The 18616-nt window shown below is 38.5% G+C and overlaps 1 protein-coding gene across 1 annotated transcript in view; it reads right to left on the bottom strand.

Moving 5' to 3' along the window:
• LOC120769692 overlaps window positions 1–18616 on the bottom strand; it is a 28222-nt gene that overhangs the window by 3964 nt on the left and 5642 nt on the right. The window contains exon 2 of the mRNA XM_040096819.1: window positions 17410–18395. Within this exon, the coding sequence (XP_039952753.1) occupies window positions 17410–18313 (904 nt within the window). The 5' untranslated portion in view covers window positions 18314–18395. The remainder of the gene's footprint in view (window positions 1–17409; window positions 18396–18616) is intronic.

Below are 18616 nucleotides of genomic sequence, written 5' to 3'. Positions count from 1 at the left end.
TCAACACTCACGCACACACACAACGCTAAGGCCACATGCAGCAGGACAAATGCATAAATCTACCCTCAGATTGTGTAACGACTGCACAATGAGCTGGAACTGTGAAATAGCGCTGCTATGTGAGAGCGAGCCTAACAAAAAACGCTTACAAAAAGAAATAAAATGAAAATACACAAAAATAGTAAAAACGCCAGAACAAATTTCAGAGAAAATTGCAATAAAAAGCAAATCAATGTAAACGCTGTCTGCCAGCGACCGTTGGAAAAGCGTTCATAAAAAATAAGCAAAGAAAAAGGTACTTTCTTAAGAAATCTTAACACCAATATGATGAGCTCGATGGCCCGTTCGCTCGTCGGTGCCGTCACGGCTTACTCGGCCGCGCCGCTGTTTGCTACCTGAGTTGGCAGAACCGTTAAAAAATGCTGCTACATGCAAGTTCCCTCCATTCTGATTTGCCTTATTGAGTGCGCTGAACGAACACTCGCACACAACCACAGACACATGCGCCGCTACTAATAAAGAAAATGTGAAAAAATGCAAAAAATGATGAAATGTAAAAAAGTGAAAAACTCAAGTTTGTTATATAAAAATAGGGGTAGCTTTCGGAAATAACAAACTCTCGAGCAGTTACAAAGTAGCGTTTATGATTCGATTTTGCGCCAAATTGCATAGAATGCAATGATATTATGATGTTCACTGAGTTCTCAAGCATGTGCGGGTATCTACATATTTGCAATCACGGTGTGTATGTATGTATATGTGTGTGTATTCGTTAGTAGATTTGCGAAAATCGGAAGTATTCGGTGACTTTTTGCCCGCAGAAATAAAATCTGAAAGGCTTAAATTTCAAGTGGCTTGGCTGTGTAACGGAAAATTTCGCAAAACTATTTTGTTTCAAAAGAATACTTAAACACAAATACATACATATGTATATGCGCGAAGAATTATCTACATTTACTAGTAAGTTTCTTATGAATTAGAAAGCGATTTGGAAGAAGGTTAACTAATCGCCAAAACAAATTCTACTGAGTTCTAAATTTTAAATTTTCATTATACATAATTATATCGCGTATATCGCATGTTTATATCAGTCTCAATCTTTCAGCTTCTTCGATGAATCTTATAAAATCTGACTACCGCCTACGCGCTTCCATTACAACGAGTATTTGAAGGCCGTTTGCTTAGTTGACTTTATGTAGCCCAGCCGAGAGCAAACAAGTGGTAGCAGTTAAGATTGTCCCTTAAGCCCCACAGCCTCAATATTATGATATGTGATAAGGGGTTCCATGGATTTACGGGTTTCAAAAAATCGATCTTTTTTATTGTCTTATTAAATTATACAACACCTCTAGAATATCTAATCAAGTTGATCCGAGTAATAGTTTCGCAGCTACGGCCTTGAGAACTTGTGCGCTCGAGGCTAGCTAGGCTAAGTTGCGCCGTCTTTAAACGCGTTTTTCTCGAAACGGTGCTTTTGAAGTCGGTTGGCAAGATTTCTCGCGAACTACTCAGCTGATCTTCATGAAATCTTACACAGTCCTTTGAGATACAATTCTTAAAGACTTGGCCGAGGATTTTTTTCGTTTACAACTATTTAAAAAAAAGTCACGAAATTTTCACTGAAATTTTTCTTTTTTTTGTAAAAATGTCTGCCAAAAATCCAGTTTTCAGTTTTTTTCCTTCGTCCAAGTTCTAAGTTAAGGTTTTGACTAAAACACGTATTTTTTCACTTTAGATGATCCTGTAAGGAGTTATCCTGCCAACGCGGGCGCATCTTTTTTCCGAGGGGTCACCGGAAATGGCGTCGAAATGGCCGAGTTGAAAATATTTTTTCCAAAAATTTCAGAACTTTCTTTGTTAAAAGTGTATGTTTGTAACAATAAGAATTCTAATATAATATTACATTTTTTATAAGAAAAAAAACCCGAGGAACAATGTGACAGATGTAAAGAAATTTACTTCTTCTTTCTCTTATTGAAGGTCCAGTTATTTTTCTTTCCTCCTTTACTTTAGCATATTGATATTACACAAAATCAGTCGATGGATTAGCAAATTAAGTTTTGAAAGGTTTTCTGATTTCATCTTAAAAAATATACCAATAGCACAAACTCCATTTTGAAAACCAAAACGAAAAACTCTTTATAAAGCACAGATCCAACATGTCTGTATTCTATGTATGTATGTATGTATATACAAGTGAATAAAAAAGCAACCAATAGTTAGCTCGCATATAAAAATAGGCGAAGGATATTCAAATTGCAGAAGGGTTGAAAATTTACATAATCTAAAAAAAGCAGCCATGGAGCGCACACATTCTTGCCTAATATCGCTTGTCGTTTTTTGCTCAAATCAAAACCGCTCTCAAGCACATACCGTTATATGCCAATGAAAGCGCTGCTGGCGTTTCACTTGCCATCAAACGCAAAGCGAGCAGGACTGGAACCCTTTTCCTCCACTCTGCATATGAGAAAGCACTATGCATATGCTCAAATACCCAAAAAAGGGGTGGATTTACATATATAGGCGCATAAAAAACAGCATGCCGTTATAGGCAGCGGCGCTCACTCCCGAAGGGTAAAAGCCATCAAATCAAAATCAAGCGATAAAAAACTCCAATCAAATGCATAATCGCTTGCATAAGTGTTAGTGGGTGTATGCATGTATGTATGTGCGCACTTATATTCCCATACCTTCGTGCCTGGAATGTACACAAATATTAGAGAAACTCGGCTTTCGATCCAAAAGAATTAGGTTAAATAGTTCAAATTGTTACTGAAAACACCAAAATTTTGATTATATTTTTTTTTTTGTTTGAATTATATTTTCACTAATTTTGAATGCTAAGTAGTCAAAGAGGAGGTTTCAAAAATCGACGAATGTTCCTCTGAACCTGGCTCCAGCTGCCTCGGTTTCTATGTTCGTTTGCGTAAAACTAAATTCTATCGAATAGGAAAGGAAATTTGGATGCTGCAAAAACAATTCGGCACAACTACTTATGCATTTACTTAGCAATATTTCAGTTATGTTATGTATGTATGTGTAACAATTGAAAAATTGCTATTAATTTGGTAGGAGAAGAATGCCAAAGACACAATGTGATTGCAACAAAGCCAGCGTTTGCATGGTTACGGCCAGGTGTAAGGCAAAGTCACTGTGCGCTGGCGAAGGCAACAACAACAGCAACTGTATCGACGCCAACTATTGTCAGCTCGTAAAGGCAAAGGCACCTTGTCAGCGTGGGAACAGCAGGTTTCTCAAACGACAAACTGGGAGGAACCCCTAACAGAGTACCCACACACACGCACACACACATGCGCTCTTGCATTCGCAAGTAAAAGTGAATGCTTGCCATCCTATTTATCTTTCTTATTTTGCACTTCTTTCATGCAGCAATGATTTACTCTTCAAATTATCCTTGCCTTTGTGCATTTCTTCGAATATCCTGTCTATGCAGAGCAAATTACAATGCAAATGATCTGCAATAGCAGTTTCAGGTGAATAATGCCGCTGCCTCAGTCAGTTTTCGTAAAATTTCTCACATTTATTACGCAAATCGGATGATTGCTACAACGCTGCTCTCAATATAAAAAGTAGCCATTTCGAGAGTTGTCATCCGCACACATTTTCAAAAATAAAATATTTAATTGCTGCTCTGTACCAAGAGATCCGTAAAATATTAAACAAAGAGTCAGGAATTCTGAAAAAACACTAACAATTATGATGAAAACCGGTTCTGATCAATTATTACCTAATGAAAAGCACACACACACACACTTTCAAATGCTGCATATGCATGAGTATGCAAATGCATGCAATTAGAATAGTACAAAAGTGGTTTAGTGCCCCTGCCTAGGCAGCACGCAGCAAACGGCAAAAGGCGAAAAGTCTGCACATATGCAAAATGTTCATGGCAGCTTTTATTGCCTTGGCCGAGAAGTGCATTCAGTGCGCAGAGTGTAGAGTTTTGTTCATTTATTGCATTACGCTGTTTGCATGTATGTGTGTTTGTGGGCGCATGTGTGTACGCGCATGCTATCTCCACTCACCGAAGCGAGATTTTTTGCGTGCCAAGTCACAATAACTTATTTCTTCTGTTTTGAAACTATTTTTGAGCAATAATAATAAGCTGGAGAAAATTAGAAGAATTGCGCATCGGCGCAACGGCGCTTTCTGCACATAAATGGATCATATGATGTTGGCGCTTGCGAGGTTTTTGAACCCACCCGCGAACGAATTCGTGTGAATATCAGTTTATGCACATTTTCATATGCAAAGTGCTCTCTTTCTTATATGACAGTATTCTCAAATAAAACTAATAATTTAAAAAATAGTAATTTCTTGTTATCAAAAAGGGGTGGTCTCTCATCTGAGGGCCGTTTGGGCGCGTTTGTTACGTGGCGGGTCCCAAACCCAGCGCGCAACGGATGTTCTTAGGCTACCCAGAGCATGGTCTAGGACCGGAAGTCGTGAGCTACTTTAGCCATATGTAAAAGAATCGTTTCTGGCCACTCCCAAGTAAATAACGATCAGAGAACTTTCCTCACTTTCGTGAACTTCTACACATAACTCCATCCTCCGGATATAACCGCGTAAACAGTTTCTACGCCAGTAAAGGTGAAGAATTTCTTGTTAATTCTTCAATACCATACATTTTGTCAAGCATTTATGTATAACACATGGATTTACACATAATACAATATTCATATATGGTACATCTATATGTACCTATGTATATCCGGGAATCAGCCATTTTAATGAATCTTCGTTTGTAATCAAATAGTAAAAAACACATTCGCGCACGCGTGTTCGAGTGAAAGTGGCAGCTGCGCGAAATCCATTGCATTCAAATAAAATTAATTTAAAAAGGGTGGCATCGAACCACCCTTTCGACCGTGAATATCAACCCTATTTTGCATTTGATTTCATAATTTCACTCGCATCTACATACATGCATACACATGTACATATGTATGTATTAACCTGGCGAAAGATTTGCTGCCAAGTTTCCAAAGGATTTCCATAAAACATTGCAGCCAATGAAAATTAAAAAAAAAAAAAAAATTACTTTGACAGCATTTAGTGATAAATGTGAAAAATATATGTGTGTGTGTCTTTTAAACCTTTTGTAGGTGCACATATGCTTATATAATTCACACACACACATTTATAGAGACATACATATTTATGTTCTTCGATTTACAAAATACCACATCTGAATACACGCAGTGTCAGATGATCATTGCCTAAAATTGCTACAAAGGCAACAATAAGGCCGAGTAGAAAGGATTCGCGGAAGAAATAAAAAATCGAAAATGGGCAACAAATCGAATAAACATTGTCAGTGCTCACATTGATGCGGCTGACGCGTGCTCCCGCGCCGCTTCCTATCAGAGATGCGATCATCCCAATATACGTATGTACACATATTAGGGCGTAATCAAGGTAGAGGGAAAGCAACACTGATAGTCGTGGCGACAGCCAAACGATGCACTCATGCCATGTGTCAACACGAGTTTCGCTAGGATTGCCAGTGTTGGCAAAGCTGCCTTGTGCTGCGCAGGCGCAACTATAACTGCTCGTACTTGGCTGTTATGTAACCCAATACGGCGCACGCGTTATTGTGCCTCTACCACAATTTAAGGGTTACTTTCATTCCCCGAACATTACGCAGGTAATCACACAAAAGCAAAAGCGAAGTGATAAAAGGAGTAAACATTTCAAAAGTGAATACTGGCAGTATCTCCACACGCGCCGCACATACATATGTACATACGCTTAAGTTTAACTGAATGGATTTTAAATTTCATACTGTGGCCATTTATCATCATTTAGCATTTGTTACTATATACTATATGCGTGTACATAGGTGCACATGTGTGTGTACCTTCTGACACTCACACACACACACAACGAATCATTTCGTAGATCCGCTGTCTGTACAGTTGCCTTTGCGATTATCCTCCTAGTCCTAGTTGGCGCGTGCTTCACGCGCAAAAGGATTGCTCCCTCAGTTAACTAACACATATGCATGTATGTGCGTGTACACATGTATACATAATACTTAATACTGGAGCAACTGAATTTCTGCCTATATACATATGAATCCAGATGTTATTTACTTTAATTTATGAACTTGTTTACATACACATTTGTATTGAATTTCGCAAACAAGCACTCCACAATGTCAGAAACCCTAAAATCATGAAAGGGAAATCACTCCTGCACCTTGACTGAAGCCTATATTGAAGGCAGCGACGTGAATTTAATTTCTAGCATAAGATAGCATTAACTCGACAGACTATATTCCAATAACGGATCAAGTAGACAATCATTTCATACTTGAACTGCTAAAATATAGAATATACTTACTGAAATTCATAAAGATTCCTAAGAAAAAATTATGTTGAGCATGACATTTCTTCATTTGTAGCTGTAGTGGCGGAATTCAGCTAATTCTTAGATGCAGAACAACTGAACTTTAACTTACATACATACAAGTTATGCGTCAAGTGCTAGCCTGGCAGCTCAAGCGGCACCAGCCTTTCCTTCCCAGCTTCTGTACTGGCAACTACACGCTGAAGTCAAAAATGTTTCTCTGTAAGGTAGTTAGTGCATATTTGATGTAGTTTGCAACTGTTTTGCATGCAGTACGCCCTCCCACTCAACGCCGCCCCACCAGCCCGCATTCGTGGGTGTTTGGGTACGCACGATTCCTCGAAGCGTAGAAAGGCATGTAAATTTAAATGCAAGCAAATACGCCGGTGGTTAGATGAGCGCAACATGCAGTTTTTGTTTACATTCACTCGATGCCCCAATTACGCCGCTGCCACAGCCGCCTGCTGCGCCTGCTTGCTCCTCTGCGCGCTGCAATTAATTGTATGTTAATATTTTGCATGCTAATTGCTGCCAATAACTCGTACCTAGTAAATAGCTTAGTTGGTTTGCATGTGTGGATGTGTGTGCGTGTGTGAGTGTGTGAGTGGCAGTTGGCTTACTCTCACTGCTGTTTAACACTCGCGTACTCGTCCGTACTCGTAGATGCGTTTCTGCTTTGCAGCAATTAAAAGTATGAAATTTAACCCTGAATGCAAATGTGCGTTGCGTTTATTGTAAAATGTGTGCAGCGAGTTGTAAAATAACAGTGTTGAATGCAACCATTGTTTTGTCAGCATTTTTTCGTGCAGACACACACTTATGCTCACAGCCTTAAGTGAGTTTGATGTGAGCGGTGCTTGGGATGCACTCACCTGCATACGCATATGTGTGTACATATGTAAGTATGTAAATTCATCAGAAATCATTATATCGGTGTTGAAAAGGTGCGTTGGTAATTAATTTGTTTTCTTCAATAATTAAAAACGGTTGGTATTCACTCCTGTTATTATCTGAGTTGTGCATGTTCTTCGACAACGGTGTAACATGACTATATGTACATATATCTCTTTATAGGAGTTCTTTTCCTTTTCATCAGATTTCAAATATTTTATATTAGCTAGCTATATTATGAATCCCAATGTTGCGCGTTGTTACAGCTGGTGTGATGTGGCCCTCAATTACGCTCAGATCACCTCATACGTAATTTTCGGAAATCGAAGAATTCCCAATTCTTGCCCTGCGTTCAAAGTTTCTTCCAATTCCAGTTGTTGATCAACGCTAAGCTTTTACTAAATACTTCTGCGTAAACGTTAATCGAATTGTATATGTATAAACTGAACTCCTCTACTATGGATCACCCCATCACGAACTTTAATATAGAACTCAGTACATTTTTGCTGAAAACCAACCGCTAGAAGTGTAGTTCAAGACCCTGAAGAATGCAGAGGGCGCAAAAGCGTGTAAAGTAACCTAACCATGACCATAATAGACACAACAAATAGAAATGTTTGCATAACTGTGAATACGCCCAAATGGGTTTGACCATTGGGTGTAACCCTTTCTGTAACTGTAACGAGTAGTCAAGCATTTGCGCCAACATTGATGATACAGATTGGCTGAGCCAAGTGGACGGGGCTCTGAAACCTCTACGATTCGAGTAGGAGATTTCAAAATGACAGTACGTTGCCGGGCAATTAAGAAACTATTTTACTTTTCCCAACTCCGCATTCATGTTGTTGTTGTATTTTTTTTTGTATGTTTTCTATTGCGGCTTTGGGCCGTCAGCTTAACTAATTACTCAGCAGAAATAAATAATTGTTACTCGTCGTCTCAGTTAGGTTGCAAATTAATGTCTCCTGTGTATAAACAGTCGCTTCTGTTGCAATGAGCTCAGCTATGCAGTCAAATGCACGTATCCGTATGCAATACTGCTTGGAAGCTTTCCTAGTGTCTGCTGATGTATTTGCGCATATATGTAGAAGTGTGTTTGTGTATGTGCATAAGTGCAACTATTCGTCAGATATTGCCTGTCAATTATAATTAGTTTTGGCTCTTGAACACTACCAAGAAAAACTACAAGCTGTGCAAATGCAGAGCTGCGTGTCAGAGACATTTTTCGTTCATTTTTTTTGTTGTTTTTTGTTTTCCTTTTAAGCTTTCTGCCAAGAACGAAATATGTATGTATTTTCATATCGCAACATACAAACACACACGCGTGTGCACATGAATAAAATCTTATGCTCATGCATTTTTTATTAGATACATATGTATGTAGGTACATTGGACATGTATATGAGTATGAATGTATACATATGTACATACATATAACGCAATTCACGACGGTGTAAACTCATTAAAAATATCAAATATGATATCTCGCAAATTATAGGCGAATATTAGACACGCTGCTAAACAGCTGCTTTGAATCACATTTTGTAATTTGCATTTCCATTTCTTGGTATTCGACTTGCATAAAGCCTCTACGAAAAATCAATGGTCCATAAAATTTTAAGAAAAGTTTCTAAAGTTTATGTAAGAACACAGCCATCTCCTTTTTAAAAGATCTGCCACATATAGTCAAAAACTCAATTCACGAACGGTTCCTAGAGCGTAATGATAAATGAAAAACTCAAATTCGAACCCAAAATCAATGAGAGTCAAAAACGCCCAATGCTTAATTATAGACCTAACACATTTATTTTGGATTTATTATACAAGATTAAAAGTCTGATCTTTATTTATATAAATTATATTAGGTGGCCAGTGGATCTACATCCTTAACATTACGACAAGTAGCGAATTCCATGGGCCTTCATTGCATTAACACTTTTGTTAGTGTTGTAGTCTTATGGAGAATGAAAATGCGTTTTTGTAGAATCATCTGACCTTGCGAGAACGCACTCCACAAAAATTGCAATCTGCTAAATCAGCAGCCAACACATGGAAACCAACAACAACTTTATGCGTTTATGACAAATAATTACTATTTATTATTATTATTTATTAAGTTATTTCTCTTATTCCTTGTTCGCCACAGCTTTTCTTACTTCCCTCCCTTGGCCCGTACAAAACTTATAACACCCATTTCATAATTCATCGCACTTATTTCAATGACTGCTCGTCAGCCTCTTATACCACTTTTAGCTCCTCATACATGCACACAAACATACATACTTCATTTGGTCGCGTGTGCCTTTGTTTTATGCACGTGTGTGTGTGTGTGCCATTTATTTTGTAGTCTCTCGTCTAGCTTTGTGGCGTTGACGGATCGTCACTTTATGTTGGCTGCCGTGCCGGGGCTCTCCAAAGCAGTGACAACAACAACCAATTGGTGGAATGCTAGAGTTAATGAACGAAAGTGGCAATTTGCGATTTGTGAGTAAATAGCTCAATTTACTTATTGGAGACGTGTGGATCTGCATTTAAAACGAAGTACTTAGACCGAAGTAGAAAACCTTAGCATGGCGGTTTAAAGTTCCTTAGCAAAAAACGAAATGTACTTAATCCCGTTTGGGACATTGTTGATAATTAAAAAGAAAATTCGCGAACTATAAGCAGATATTTCAGATGAACGAATTGGGTACTCTCAGCTTGACTACAACCGTAGCTGGTGGTGGTTATGTATACATTTACATATTTACATAGTTCGACTTCACACTTCTAATTAGCCTCGAGGGCGAGGCAGTTCCGAGATAAGGGTGATACCACTACCCTCTTATCGGTGCTAATGTTAAGAAGGAGACTGCATTCTCCAGCGATAGATCTATTGTTATGTGAAAACCTGAAAACAGAGTTGATGGTTTGTTCGTGAGTTAGTTCGCCGGTATCCATCTTCCTTAACCACTTGAGCACTATCCGGAAGGTAAATTTCTCCAGCTTTAACTCCCAGAATCCAGAGTAGAGCGATATGCGTAGCTGCCACAGTTCTGTCGCAAAAGAATCTGAAGATGAGGTGCTTGAGTCTTGGTCCAAAGCCAAACATCAATTTATTTAATACAATTATTAATTGAAGCAATTATATATTGTTTATTATTTGCGAGCATGTACAAGTACTTATACCAACAATGTGTACTCTAAGTGCAGCTCAAATACGTATGTATGTGTGTATGTTTGTATAAATGGAAGTGTTATTATGCATTACCATACAGAATAAATGTAGGCAAAAGAATATACGTAATATTCGTCATAATCATAATGATAGCCTTTCGGAAGACAAAAGACAGCAGCAGATTGTCGATTGGCATACACACACATATACACACGAACAAGCAAGTACACATCAACGGCCAGTAGGCGATGGTAAAGAAGAGGCGAGGTGAGGGCAGAAGTCATCTCATTCGTACCTGTCCTACCATTGGTTGCAGTTACCGCCCAGGCGAAGCTTCGCGCAGCCACAAAGTAGTCCTAACATGACCCAACCGATCACTGGTGCGATCTCCAGAGCCCAGCGAGTGTGCGTCGTTACCGCGCACGTTATGGTGCCGCACGTTTCATGCAAATTAAATGGAACGTACGCGTAGCACAGAAACAAATATTCCCATGGCCGTTCCGATCTGGCCATACCGACGCATTGCCAGAGTTTCTTGCTGTTATTGACCATATTGCTTGGTTTCTTTCTTGGTTCATTCATGCAGCTCTTCTGCTCTCGTGGCTGAATCGTATGTGTACGCAAATGCAGACACACATACATCCATACACACATACATATGTATTCGTGTCGGCTGAGTGTCATAAATCCTGTTCGCGATGCTAATATGCACCTTGCTCTTGCACGTACAATAGCTTAAAAGAAATTTATTTCAAAGTACATACGCGCATATTAGTACTTCACGGAGATACATACACACATACATACATACACACATATTATATGTGCATAGGTGCAAGTGTGGTTTCGCGCAATAAATTTGCAAACAGACATGCGCACTCACATTTACATACATACAATACAGCAAATAACTGTTGATATGTAAATGCGATCAGAACGCTAAAAATACGCATAATTACGGTCACCCTTTCTAAATAACTATAAGTAAGCGAATGCCTTATCTAATCGCTGTGGTTTATGTGAAGCAGTTATTCATTTGACGAAGCCTAACGCGTTTCTATCGGATAGTAACGGCAAAGTCAACGAAGCCTCATATTATGTTAAATTTCTTAGTTCATTATATATTGAGCTTAAGATGATTTATTAACTATGCATATTCAGTTAAAAATACTAATTATAATAGAGGCTAATAAGCTGAGGATAAATTTTGACAAATTAAAAAAATCAAAAGCTTATGGAAGAATTAATGCGCATAAATTTGAAACCACCAGCTCAAGAGTTTTAAAATTCTAAAGCAAATAACACTGTGCTACACCAGAAGCACGCCCCCACCCCTGGTACATTTAGTATATTGTTGTTTGTGGAGGGTATATAACGCACTCTGACTCAAGCATTCGCGAAAAGTCAAATACTCATTATTTATATGTAACATATAGTACATATGTACAAGTATGTATGTGCAAGGTTTGTCGAGAAAGTAATAGGACTGAGTGGATTTAAAAAATTTATTGAACCAATTGTTACAATTCTTTAAAAACTTTCAAAATAGGCTCCTTCTGCGCCTGCAGCACTGCCAGCGCGATTTCCAAGCATTGAAGGCGTCACGGTTTATGGTGGATAATGCTGATTAATCAACGACCTCTTCCCTGCACTCCAAAAAGGCCTGGTGCCACCGAAACACACCACTTCTTGCTAAAGCAACATCTAGGTAAGCCTGCTTGATCCGTCTCTGTCGCAGATTTACCAAGTTTCACACAGAATTTAATCGCGTACCTCTGCTCCAACGAACGCTGCATTTTCGGCTTACACCACTGTCCGTTAGCTAGGAACGTCCTCTACCGAATCCAGTAGGTGCGCTCGCTCCGAAGTACAGTCGCGGCGGAAGAAAATCAGTCCTATTACTTTCCGGGCAAACCCTGTATATCTCAAGATGCCACTTAGGCAAATCGGTGTGAGAATCGAAGGGAGTGGTACTGCCTTGAATGCAAATATTTTCGGCGCACATTATACATACATATGTTGCATATAAATATAAGATAATGAATATCAATACATCGTGCGCTCGTTTAGAGGCGGCAACCTTCGTGGCTAACAATGTGTGAGTTCATTTCGCGAAGTTTTGCAAAGTGTGGGAAAGCGTGCACCAAATCAGCCGCTTGCAGACCGGGCATCTACCAGAGAGCAAAAACAAAAACAGCAAATGCCGAGGAAATATTCTGGAGGCTTTTGGAGATTGAAAACCAGCGCGTCTTCACTTGCTCTTCTGGCATATGTGGGTGCATATGTGTATGTATGTATGTACATATGTATATGTAATATGATTCCTTGCGATCATTCGATAAATGCTAATTGCCACAAGCTTTTATTGAAAATCGCATGAAATGTGTTAACAGTTACGAGCTTAAAACAGGTGTCTCACCACTCCATTAGCCTTAAATGAACACGAAAGTGCGCTTATGCACATGTACGAGTACAGGACGTGGCAAGAGCAACACACACACAACATATGTAGATGTCAGGAGACGTCAAAACCAAATTAGCCATTATTTTTAGCGCGCTACTCAATTTAATTACACGGCGCCGCTTTCAACTTTGAAATGAATTGCGCCTTCTGCTGCGCGCCGTGGCAGGACCACGTCATGACATGACATAACAAAATCTAAAGACTCAGAACCGGTTGGATGTGTTGAAAGCGAAGGCTTTATTGGCGTCCGCAATTAGCCGGTGCTTAGCCGCATGCGCAGCGCGGCGAATTAGAGCCAAAGTGCCGCAGCAGCAGCAGCAACACCATCAAAAATGTAAGCGAACATCATAATTTATCGCTGTGGTGTGCGGTCCTTTCAGTCGCCTTGTAGCGGTACACAGAGTATACATATTTACAATTACTCTGAAGTACAATATTCATAATGGCATTCGGTCCTTCGCCCCACACACACACTAAGGCAGCTTTGCTAATTTGTTGGAGCACCATTAAAGTCTCTCTGAAAAAAGGCTCATAAAAGGCAACACAATCACATTCCTACAGTGGGTAGATTATATGGGTATATATTTAAATGATTTAAATAATTAGCAAAATAAAAAATAAATCAGTAAATCAATATAGTGTTCTCGTTCATATAATCAAGTACAAGTCGGCTATTTGTCTCAATTACAATTTTCTTTCCATTTTATTTCCATTTTAATTTGAATACCAATTTTTATTGTGGGCAGAAGTCTTCTCAGCGGATAATTTAGCACAGCTCGTGAACACAACTAGATTTGCAGCAAATTCTAAATATTCCTTTGGCTTTGGAAATGATTGGCTTATTTCTAGAAAACTGTTCGAAAAATATATAATAATAATAAAAAGCGGAAATGCTAATAACAGGTTTTGGCAAACATCACCGCTTGATCGCCGTCAATACTCGTCCATTCGCAAGGTCTGCTCGATTTTATTTAATAGCCATCCGGTGGCTACAAGCGCACTACCTTTGCATATGGACCGAGAGACCATTCAACTCTTTTGCCATTTATTTTGGCGCTATTATTTATGAAGATAATTTGTCGTGTACGCACGTTTCCTTCGAAATACGTAAATGCACCCATACACATCCATACATATGTACATACATCGTACATCTGTTCTCCGCGCCGTTGCGGCTTTCGAATTGCAAGACTGATTTGGATTTGGCGAGTATGCCGCCACAAATGTATAGGACTTACCCAGAATTATTTCCAATGCTCGGTATTATGCATGGTGTGTGTGTGTGTGTGTATGTGTACATAATTGTGAATATGAAAATTATTTTAGGCCAGGCATTTTTCATGAACGGTAGTTTATTGAAGCTAAAATCGAAAAAAACAGCCATAACATCTGAAATCCTCACTCGTATGTATAATATTGGAATATACATCAGTATGAATCCCCACATATATGTTTGTATATGCATAATTGAACGTATATACTCACAACTCCATATGCGCACAGCTCTTCAACTCTAATTTCTATGGAAGAATAACAAAACTTCAGAAACATAAAAATTCGAATTTTTATTTTTACAGTTATGTGGGTTGGACCTGACTCGGCAGACCAATTTCATTTAATAAGCTCGCATCTAATTATCTAACAATTATTTTATGTTTGTGGATACGAAATGAAAATAGAACGGAAGGCCAAATTTTTCTATCAGCAATTAAGGAAGCGTCAAAATCAGATGTATTTTATACTCCCTCAAGGTAAAGAGATACTATATATGGGATTTTCGTATATATTTGAATTAAAATTGGAAGTATTGCATTCCTTAATTACAATCACAGGCAAAAAGTAACACTGCTATTAGAAAGAGATCTTTTCTGAATTTAAGATTTCTCAAATATGTACCGATAGAAGTCAGCAGCAAGTTCGAAAATATTGATATTAAATATACGGAGGCTAAGGACCTCCCTTGACCGGATTTTACCCTTTTTTTGGCACAAATTTCAACACAAAAACTCACAGACAATTCGACAATTTTTGGTTGGAAGATTATATACCTTAAAAGAATACTAGGACAAAGTTCTATCCTGATATATTAATTTCGTTTCGTTTGCATACTGTAAAGTGAAAGCTTCAGATGGAATTTAAACCTTCTACGGTGATAACATTCAGTCCATATTCTCCATAACATCCCTCCCATCTACAATTTTCATTTTGCTAATCAGACTTCAACAAAATCATAAATCCTACATCTCACAGATCTCGTAGTTATCTTTTATATAATTGCTAATAATGATCAATATTTTTCCCTAAAAATTTCATTTTTTGTCTCCCTAAATATCTGAATTATTTATAACACAAAAGTAGCTTTTGCAGTTTTCAAGGAACAACCAAGAAAATAATGGAGCATCTCTTATGCACTTGTCTCGCACTTGCAAGACAACCCTTCAAAAATTTGAGGGCCTTAAGTTATCAAACACGGGAAAAGGGGTGAATATTAAGGCCACAGAACCTGTTGAGATTCACATCAAGCGCAGGCATCCTGAAACCCTCCCCTGAACTACATAACGGCACTCCATCTGGAAACGCGAAAGACCACAACTGGTCTATGCGTGGCTCACGTGTCTACCACATTAGCATAACCTAACCTTTAGCAACTGACCGTCGATAGACAATGGCTCTGCCCAGATAACCAGCCAATTTCTACTCTACACTTTGCATATTTTCCTTAGTTTTCATACTTATGCTAATATATCGGCTAAATGAAAGCAGTTAAATATGTATGTATATACATATCTGTATATACATATATGTTTATTTACCCACTCTTTTGATGTAAAGCTTACTTGGCCAATGTCTTAGGAAACTTACGACTCGCCATTGCGGGCATTTGCAGGGAGTCTCAAACACTGTTGATTGCATGCATGTACTGTCATACATATGTATGTATAGTATGTATATATGTATATACATATTCATATCTGCTTAATCTTTTGCGTACAGATGGATTCACCAGACCGGACATCACACTAAATAGACTGTTGGCTAATTAAGGTCTCTGACTACTTCAATGTGTATCACCGGCTCATTGTCTATTCTTCTGTGCGCCGGTCGAAACCCCCTCCCCGCCATGCTAGGAATGGCATAATAATTATAATTTTCAAACACGCTATCTTTGCCAAAGTATAGTATTCCATTTTGATATTTTCAATTATTTTTACTTCTTAGCGGCAGCAACACACGCATGTATATCTACATAGGTATGAACACACATACACCTTTGCACAGAAAAATATAAATGCCCAGCAGGGAAAACTATAAGCAGTACGTTGACCAATTGTCCAAACAAAAAAGGGCGATAAACAAACTGTGCATCCGTTCAAATCCATCCGTAGAAGACACTGAGGTGCAGCCTTTGGTGTAGGAGAGCATTTTGATTTTCCAGCTGGGTATGCATACAAGTATGTATGTATGTACTCGTATAGTATGTATGAAAAATCATTTACATAGCGCATTAAGCACATTAAGATTTAATTGCATTGTAAGCGGCTAATATTTGTGCGCCACTAAATTGTTGTAGTGCAAACGAGTTTACCCGTTATGTTGGCAGGCGTTCCTGCACTACACCATAATTTAATTGATCCCTAGGTGAATGTATAATTGCAATTTTCGTCCGTAAACCAGAATATGAAAAAGAAGAATGAAGTGCTCTCACGCCAATTGCCTTCAACAGGGACGAAAATTTCGAAATCAAAATCTAAAACCGATTCTTCTACTCACATTAAAATCTAATTTAAATTTGTTAACTTAAAGCAGTGTACTCTATAAATATATATTTTCATAAGCAGACCAAAAATTAAAAAAAGTAAATAAGGGCCAGGGTTGGGTTAAACGTTGAACCATTTGAGGCCTTCGGGAATTTATTAGATTTTTGCAAAATGCAACTTGCTCTCTTCTTGTGTGAATAACTGCAGGTCTACATACACAATGGAGTATATATAAAAATATATATACTGTGATATTGACGCATGGCTTATGCTAAAATATATCTTTACAGCGTATTTCCACCAATCAGGGCGTATCTTAGTGTTCATTTGGTTTCGTCACTGGGAAATATTGTTCTTAGAGACCAACTCTTTCGTATATGTATGTATAAAGTACTAAGTAGATCCAACCTATTTGCCAAAAGCAATATACCCTTCGTTTTTGTTTTTTTTATTATGTAAAGACTTATAATGAATTCGAGCTGAAGTTCTTATCTAAATATGAAGCATACTGCTTCTAATTGAATCCTCGCTCGGACAGAAGGACATGCCAAAACCAAGAGATGACTCTGTAATATAATCATTTCAATTAAAGCCTTCAAGCAACCTATTAAAATAGCCAAAGTCGACATTAGCTAAAAAATATTGTATATAAGCATGTACATATGCATGTATATATAACAATACATACAAGTTACCTTAAGCAAACAATTATATGTATGTATATAAAAATGAAGATAAATTTAGGTAGCAAATTGTGAACTGACCGTTAATGTTTTGCATGCCGCGCATGGATGGGTTATTTTGACTGGAAATCGCTGACGGCTGTTTCGTCGTTGCCGCCTCAACTGCTACCACTTCTGGACTTTCAGCTACCGCTGATCCGCTGACTCCGTCTCTGGCTTTGACTTCCGCTGCAACAGAGGCTGTTGTGATCGCGTTTGCTGTCGCTCCAGGCCCTTTCGGTAGAGCGTATGTTATTTCATTCAGCGTCGCTGCCAATAGAGATGCGCGCGGCGGACTCTTATTCATTGATGAATCATTCGTATTACCTTCACGTTTCAACGCAGACGTAGCGGTAATTCCGATTGGCGCTTGATTGAATTGGTTCGACAGATCAGCTGGCATACCTGTTGACAGTAGAGAAAGGCGAGGTTGCTTCTGGGGCACATTACTGCTACATATTTCTTGAGCTTGATTATCGCAATGGTTGGGTTCGAAATGCCTGGTCGCATTTGAATACTGAAAACTTCTCAAATTAAAAACATCTTCTGACGAGATATTTGGGTGTACGAACGCTGTTTGTGACGGAGCTTTCAACCCGAAAATATTGTTTAAATACTGAAGAGGTGTTGGACCACTGCCACTTGGTGCCACGGAATTGTATTGAGCGTTTATTTGTTGTGTCTCTTTTTGACAGTACAGGTCAAGGTTTTGCTGATATGAAAATGTCTCAGTGGCAGACCCTGTTCGCGACCCAACAGCCGGTAAAGACATTCTCTCATCGTCCAACAAATCATTTGTCGCTAATTTGAGTAGATACTTGCGGTTGTGCTTGTCATCAGCATTTATTCTATTCATCACGCAAATGTTATTGTAATCCAGTAACATGCCGTATGCTACTTGAGCAACAACAATACCCGATTGATAATTTGCTAGCAACAATGGCATACCGAAACTTGACTCAACGATTATTTGACATAAGTAACTCCGACCCTACCACAACCACTCCTAGTCCACATGCATCGTAAGTCTGGAAGGGTTTAAAATTGAGATTAATAGTTATAACATAGATATTATAGATATACATATATATTTCAAATGTTATTGTGATAAATATGAAGGTATACAATCCGTGCTTTTAACGAACCCTAGCATAAATTTGGCACAATGAAATTCCTACACGACTAGATATATTCCTTGCAAGTAGATATCCCTGCACTTATTCAAAAGTTATTTTAAGAGAGCGTCAGT

This window comes from Bactrocera tryoni, chromosome 2 (genome assembly GCF_016617805.1).
Source record: "Bactrocera tryoni isolate S06 chromosome 2, CSIRO_BtryS06_freeze2, whole genome shotgun sequence".
NCBI classification, from domain to species: domain Eukaryota; kingdom Metazoa; phylum Arthropoda; class Insecta; order Diptera; family Tephritidae; genus Bactrocera; species Bactrocera tryoni.
This window is presented reverse-complemented; position numbering and strand designations above follow the sequence as displayed.